The sequence below is a fragment of the Cariama cristata genome, unplaced genomic scaffold (genome assembly GCF_000690535.1).
Source record: "Cariama cristata isolate BGI_N322 unplaced genomic scaffold, ASM69053v1 scaffold42564, whole genome shotgun sequence".
Lineage (NCBI taxonomy): Eukaryota > Metazoa > Chordata > Aves > Cariamiformes > Cariamidae > Cariama > Cariama cristata.
In genome coordinates this window covers 1-7,129 of record NW_009612003.1, presented here as the reverse complement: position 1 = coordinate 7,129, position 7,129 = coordinate 1, and the positions used below count along the sequence as shown (strand labels likewise).

At 59.1% G+C, this 7,129-nt stretch overlaps 1 protein-coding gene across 1 annotated transcript; it reads right to left on the bottom strand.

Annotated features, from left to right (window-relative positions):
- Nucleotides 1–1,078: 1,078 nt before the first annotated feature.
- Nucleotides 1,079–6,615, bottom strand: PATL2 (protein associated with topoisomerase II homolog 2 (yeast)). The gene is made up of 17 exons (XM_009698446.1): nt 6,561–6,615; nt 6,052–6,374; nt 5,795–5,863; nt 5,606–5,671; nt 5,044–5,211; nt 4,194–4,348; nt 3,994–4,077; nt 3,772–3,910; nt 3,529–3,649; nt 3,358–3,455; nt 2,961–3,005; nt 2,668–2,816; nt 2,274–2,433; nt 1,778–1,918; nt 1,590–1,687; nt 1,364–1,513; nt 1,079–1,118 (listed from the first exon to the last, which is right to left on the bottom strand). Exons 1-17 carry the CDS (start codon nt 6,613–6,615, stop codon nt 1,079–1,081), a joined length of 2,061 nt encoding a protein of 686 aa, XP_009696748.1.
- Nucleotides 6,616–7,129: the final 514 nt, after the last annotated feature.

Here is a 7,129-nt window from a genome sequence, read left to right as displayed (position 1 = left end):
ACTTTCTGGTGCAAACCTCTCATGAATATACACCAGGCTTTTGACATCAAGTTTAGACCTCTGGATAGACATAGGTGGCCTAGGTTCAGATGTCCCATAGGATTAGGGCGAATCCCACCATATAGCCAGGCAGGAGCCATAAAGTTTTCTACAGTGGGACCAGATATTGTACCTAGGCACTCCCTCAGACCTAGACACAGAAGTGAGGGTCAGCTTTGTGTCAGTCATGGTCAGTTAAAATTGCTCAAGAAAGATGCTTCAAGGTACTTGATTATGACCACATCTGCAAGCCTTGAGGCTAATTGGTCTTTGAGAGCTCAGCAGAGAGAAGAGGTGCTTTATTACCCACTCATGTATGTTTAAGATCCCCCATATCCTTCCCATGTGCACCCAGATATGCCCTCCTGTGTGCACAGATCTTTCCTTTCCCCTCAGGGCAAGCTCTGACCCCATCTTCCCCACTACATCCCTTTTCTTGCAGTCCATTGCTCTCCCTGGGGGCTCAATTCCCCACTATCCCCAGCCACATGTGTCCTCTGATCCCCTCCACTGCCCTCTGAGCGCATTGTCTTCTCCTCCATCCTCCTTTATCCTCCTGGGTCCCCTGCACATCCCTCCCCTGCTTGCCCTTCCCTTTTACTGTGCACTCGGATCCCCACCATCCCCAATCAGGGGGGTCTCCTTGCCCACATGATGACTCCAGAACCCCTGTGCTTACAGCAGAAGCTGCCCACAGGAGCCAGAGGAGCTCATTAATCACCTTTTTATTGTATTTCAAGTGCTGTACACAAAGTCACTCACCCCCAGGTGCTCCCAGCGCCCCTGTGCAGACCCTGCCTCGACACCCGCCATGATCCGGCACTCACCGCTGCTGGGTGCGAGGCCAAAATAAGTTACCCTCCTCCCCATGCTGTGCTCCCAGGCACTGGGGCAGGTCAGCATCAGCCCTCAAGTGCCTGGTTCACCCAGAGTGCCCCACACCAGGATAAGCGTTTGCTTCAAAACTCAAAGTCGTGGCATTGGGCTCTGCCTGTTCCTGGCGCCGCTGGCCCTGGTTCCCATCCCCAGCTCCCAGGGCTCAGCACGGCATGGCAGCCTCCGACGGCAGCGAGGAGCACCTGCGGGGAAAGTATCAGGTTGGAGCACCAAGTTGTCACACTCGAGCTGCCAGCAGCTGATGCCAACCTGTCCCTGAGAAGCCAGTGCAAAGCCGCAAGGATCAGCTCAGCCAGGTGGAGATGTGGAGACTTGTGTCCAACGGGGTCCCCAAGGGGACAGCAGCAGTGAACCCCCAAAGCTGTCCACTGCTCCTCTCCTGGGGGATCCTCAGGAAAGGCAGGGAGCCATGCCAGGCAGTACTCACTCCATCTTGGCTTCCAGGTGGTAGACAGTCTGCTTGTCCAGGTAGCGGCAGAAGAGCGAGAGAAGGTTGCTGGGCAAGAAGAGAGGCTCCACCAGTGAGGCCTTGGGCACTTGCGACAGCTCCCGGGCAACCAGGAACACCGTATCTGTCCTGGGGGCATCAACAAGGGGGGTGAGCACCCTACCAGCCAGCAAACCCCAACCCTGCTGTTCACACAGCCCCTCACCACGTCTCAAAGTCCCCGCAGCGTGGCTCCAGCGGCACGTCAGAGGACAGTAGCTGCTCACCATGGCTCAGCAGGGAGTACAGCAAGGAGATCCCAAACTGCAGGGAAGCACCAGGAGGACCGTCATGGCCAGCAGTGGTGGCACCCCAGGGATGCCACAAGGCTCTGCCCTCCTCAGGGCTGCATACCTGGTTCTTCAAGGCCATGGCAAGGGGGAGCTCAGGGGACTCGGGCAGAGGCCTGGTCATCTCCTGCAGGACCTCAATGAGTTTGCTGAAGGTCATCCTGCCCACCACCTCGTTCAATGGGCTGTAGAGCAGGGGGAGAGACTGGGCAGGGCAGAGGGGAGATCAGGGATCTGAGACCATTTGACTCGTCACGGTCACAGCCCCATCCCGGAGCCCCATCCCAACACCTGAGCAGGATGCAAAGGTCAACACTGCACACACATAAACCCCTCCCCAAGGGGGACTGCCACCAGGACTGCTTTAACCCCTCCCTGGAGACCTTTTTCCTCCTCAGGGATGGAAAGAGGCTCCTGTCTCATGTCAAGCCTGTCAGCTGCCTGCCTGGTCATGCTGGGACCCAGCAAGACGGGCCAACCCATTGCCCACCCCCGCCAGCAAGAGCAGGCGGGGGAATGAGGCAGGCTGGGATGCCCCTGCCCTGGCTGGAGGCGCTTGCCTCGTCCAACACGTCCTTCTTCATGAGGAAGGGTAGGTGATGGGCGATGGTCAGCAGCATCTTCTCCGCTTGGTCCCGGGTCAGGTGGGGCAGCAGCCGGGCCATAAGCTTCTTGCCCTTCCGCACACATAGGAGTTGCAGGAATTCATCCTCTGCCTCCCTGGGGACGAAGGCTCCATTGGTACAGATCCCGAGGGACCTGTAGCATCCCTGTCCATCCAGAAGGACCAGCATCAGCTCCAGTGGAGGACAAGGCTCAGGACAGGCCATGGTGACACACAGAGGACAGGATTCAATGCTCTCCATCAACCAGAACTACTCATCCATGCCCATCTGAGCCCTGCAAGGACCTGGATGTGCTGCCTGTTCCCCTCTCTCCACAGCACAAACTCACTCTTCGCTACTGCAAGCCCTGATTTTCAAGGCTTGGTAGATACACTCCACTTCTTGGCTCTTCTGCTCCTGACAGCAGAGCTGCTGCTCCTCTGGGGCCAGGGACATCTTCCGCTGCATCTCCTCCACTTCCAGCAGCTGCAGGAAGAGCTGGAGAAATGGCACAGTGTAAGGAGGCAGCTTGGAGCATCTTCTACCAACTGGTTATCCAGGACCCCTGCCCTCACAGAGCTCCTTGGACGAAAACCAAGTATCTGCACCATCCCACCCTACCCTGAATTGCGGCTCGCTCACCTTCTCAATTCTGTGCAGCGCCCGAAGCCGGTGGCTCCCCGCAGCCTTCAGGAGAGAAGAAAGGAAGGTACAACAGTTACAGCCAGCACTAGACACCACCGCTGGCAGAGCACTGGGCCAGCTGCTCCCTGGGGATCAGAGGCAGCTTCAGGATACAGAGCAATCCCATAGGGAGGCCACGGCCAGCTCTGCCCAGAGTCCCATCCTACCCCTTGGCAGGGGACAAGCTGCCACAACCAAGGTGGCACCTGCTTCACCTGTGTGCCGCATCCCACGGCTTGGGGCAGCACCCCTGCTTGCTCATAGCAGCTCCTAACTGCTCCATGACCTGGGGAAAGCTGAGAGCAGTGTCCCCAGGCATCCAGGGCACCAACCAGCCCAACTTCCCCTTACCTACCTCCTCCACGAGGGCATGGTGCACAGCATCGATGGCCCGGCGAGGGCTGTAGCAGGTGGACACCGCAACCTGGCCCAGCGAGCCCGCAATACGCACCACTGGGAGAGAGATGGGATATGGTGAGGCCATATCCCGCCGCCACTCACCCAGCCACCCACCCCAGTCCCTCACCAGAGTCGTACGTCTCCACTTTCTGGATGAATGGCGTGACCAGCTTGAGGGGCTCCTGCTTGTTGCGGCCACCAAGCAGCTCCTCCTCTGCCTGTTTGTGCTCCAGCCGGTGGTAGTATGTCTGTAATGACAGGCATAGCCAGGAGGGGAGTCACCACAAGCTCTGGCACCCTCCAGCTCCCAAAGAGATGAAGTCCCAGCCCTGAGGAGAACAAGCCACTAGTGCTGCTGGCAGGAGCTCACCTGGTAGTAGTAGTCATCATCCATGTTCTCGCTCTGCAGCTGGATCATCTCCACTTTGACGACCCAGTCCTTCTCCTTGGAGGTCATCAGTCCAGCATAAGGGTCCACTTTAGGAGACCACAGCTTCTTGGGGGATACGCTGACACAGGAGAAGATTGCAGGCTAGTTGTGACTGCCTAGAACTCCACCACCCACCCCACAGCTCCCTGGGGACCCCCTTACCTCTGTGCCTGCCCGCCTTGCTGCTGCCGCTGGGTCAGGATCCGCTGGTGCTGGGGGTGCAGCTGGGTCATATGGCTGGGGGCACTGCAGAGGAGACCAGATGGGGGTCAGGGGGCTCAGCACCCACACTAGAGCCATCCCCAGAGGCTTTGTGGGGCTCCTCTGGCCCCATCCAGGCACCCCGCTCACCATCCTGCTACCTGAGGTTCAGCTGGCCGCTGGCTGATGGACTGAAGAAGAGAGCAGGGTCCAAAGAGGGAGACATGGGACCAAAGTGCATGGCAAGAGGCCGCGGTGAGCTGCTGATGTTGGGTGACATGGGCTGGAAAGGGGTCGAAGACGCATACCCTGTGGTCTGGAGAGGGAGAGAGAAGTGATCAAGTGTCTGAGCCTTCCCCTCTGAGGGTGCTGGAGAGGTCTGTCAGCTCCATGCTGGCTTCTGGGTCCCATCCTGGCAGGGACTACATTCTTTCTGCATGGAGAGGACGTGTGGGGCACCATGGCAAGATGATACCCCCCCAGGATCCTGCTACTACAGCTGAGCAAGGCAAGGGGACCTGGGTGTCACCAGGGACCGCATGCCCCAGGCCCATCACTAGTGCCACAGCAACCAAGCACAACACCATGCCCTGTGCAGGTCCTGTGGGGACTTCAGGACAAATAGATTTATGAAGCAACGGCTACATCAGTGGCTCCTTTCCCTGCCAGCAAGACATCAGAGATGGGTGCTCAGGATTAGACAGAGCTGCGAAGTCTGCTCCAGATGGCAGAGCTTTGAGGAGGCACTGTCCCAATCCCTTGTGGCTCCAGGGCCACCTCAGAAGGGACACATTGGTGGCTCACAGCCCGCTGCATTACCTGGTTAGAAGCAAAGAGCGGAGAGGATCTGCGAGCTGGCGTGAAAGGCCGAGGGGAGCACGGCATCAGAGACGACTGCTGCAGGGCAGGAGATGGGAGGTGTCACTGGGACAAGTCTGTCCTCAAGGCTGCACCTCTGGGAAGGGAAGGGCAGAGAAAGAAGGGACACAAGAGACCCCCAAAACCCGTTACCTGCCGGAGAAAGCGCTGGGGGAATGGCTTGGGGGACATCAGTCTTAAGTCAGGGCGCTTAAGTCGGGGTGAACCCCCATAGCCCCTCTGCACAGGGGAGCCGAGGAAGTCAAGGGTCACGTTGGTGGATGGTGGAGGCCTCTCTAGGACCTGAAGAATAGCTTTATCCTGTGGGGAGGAGGCAGCAGGAGATAGGAACAGAGCCCAGCTGGGATCAATTTAGGTAACCCAGCACTGGGCAGCTCACCAAAACCTTCAGTTATTGCTTAACCAGACCATGCACCAGCCAGGCTCGCATCCTGGCAGTGTGCAACAGCAGAGGACCCACAGGGATACCCAGCAGGGGGGGTCTCAGTCCTCCCAAACTCAACAGCTTTGCCTTCAAACACAGGCTCTGCTTAGGGTGGGCATCTCTGCACCCAAAAGACACATCTGTGCACCTCCAGACCTGAGATCAGGCTTTGGAGGTCCCTTGGTCACCCCAAGTTGCCTGCATGACCCTTATCCCAAGGGACTGGGGAGTCTTCAGCTGCTTCCCATAGGCCTGGCTGGGGGTACCCACCTCCAGCACATGGTGGGGTGGGATGCTGCCAGGGCAGGAGCCCCACACCATGGGATCCATCACCAGCTGGAAGACAGGGAGATGGTCAGTGTGGGGAAGGAGGACAGGAGGAGAGAGGCAGAGGAGAGGGGCAGGGGACACTGCAGGGGCCGCTCAGCCTCGTCACCGGATGGGAGGGGACATTTTTACCACGTCCTCTTTGCCAAACTCTGCCCAGCAAGCACGAACCCTGCTGTCCAGCACTGCCGAGTCCTGGCTCTGCAACCAAAAAAAGAGGTTACAGGCGCGTACTCAGCCCTGCACGGCAGGTCTTCCTCACTTGGGCAGGGACCAAACTACCCCCAGTGCCCTCCATGGGGCACGACCCGCAGGTGTGGGGATGGAGGGGGAACAGCAGGTCCCTGTCAGCCAGGCATGGGTCCCCTCCCTCTCCGCTCACGCATCACCTCCAGTGTGGGTTTGCTCTGAACGGCTCTCATCACTGCTGGGTCTCCCAGGTCATTGGGCTCCTCACAGGGCTCCTGGTCTTCCTCTTGTTCCTCAGTCCCCAGCTCCTCCTCCTCTTCCTCCAACTCGGAGCCAAGCTGCTCAACCTCTGGTTCTATCCCACCTTCCTCCTGGGGGTCTTCCAGCTCCTCTGGCTGCTCAGCTGCTCCAGGCCCCAGTTTCTCTCTGGCCTCAGTCTCCTCTGCCACCACTTCAGCCAGCTCAGGGCTCGTCTCCAGAGGCATCAGGTGTTTTGTGGTGTCCTCCTCAGCAGAGTCCCGGTCTTGGAGGGGAGAAGCAGAGCACAACAGGGTGGGTGAGAGCCTGGGCAGTGCTCACCAGGAACCCTGTTCCCAACCCAGCTCCTCACCAGGCAGGAGGACACCTTCCTCACCCCCCACCTCCATCCTCCTCACCCTGTTGGATGCTGGCTGAGCTCCCTGACACTGGGGCTCCTCTGAGATCTTACCTAACCCAAAAGTCATCTCGTTGTATAGGTCGAGCTCTTCATCCTCCTCGGCCATCTCCTCCAGCAAAGGCACATCTTCCACCAGTAGGTAGTCCTCAAGGATCTGGAGTCAAATGCACCAGGGTCCCCGCTAAGCAAGAGGTAACCCTAACATGCTCCCAAAGTGGGGGGCACCCAACCTCCCCCCCACCCCACTGGTGGTGCCAAGCAGCCCCCCAGGGCTCACAGCTGCTCCATAGCTGGAAAGGGAGGAGCCAAGGGAGGGAGGGGGGGGGGGGGGCCCCCCTGCCACTGAGGGCAGGACCCACTGGCTCAGCGCAGGATGGGAGCCCACTGAAGCCTGGTGGGACCAGGGTTGCAGCTGCCCAGAGGTGGCCCCTGCCAACACAGGGGATGCCAGCATGGAACAGCACCAGCATGGCTGGCACTGAGGAACACCACTAGGCTTCAGAGTGAACGCTGTGCTACCCAGGGCATGAACAGCACCCGAGCTCAAGGAAGGGAAGGGCATCCCACCAGCACCTCCAGGGCAGTGTCTTCTCCAGTACCGACCGCTCCGGGGAGAGTCA

What these genes read in the sequence shown, in the direction of transcription:
- PATL2 (XM_009698446.1), bottom strand. Translation starts at nt 6,615, where the DNA reads ATGGCCGAGGAGGATGAAGAGCTCGACCTATACAACGAGATGACTTTT. An exon ending in AGTTTGGCAAAGAGGACGTG is followed by an intron (nt 5,672 to 5,794) that starts GTAAAAATGTCC and finishes CCTGTCTTCCAG; the next exon opens with CTGGTGATGGATCCCATGGT. An exon ending in AGAAGGACGTGTTGGACGAG is followed by an intron (nt 1,919 to 2,273) that starts GCAAGCGCCTCC and finishes TGCCCTGCCCAG; the next exon opens with TCTCTCCCCCTGCTCTACAG.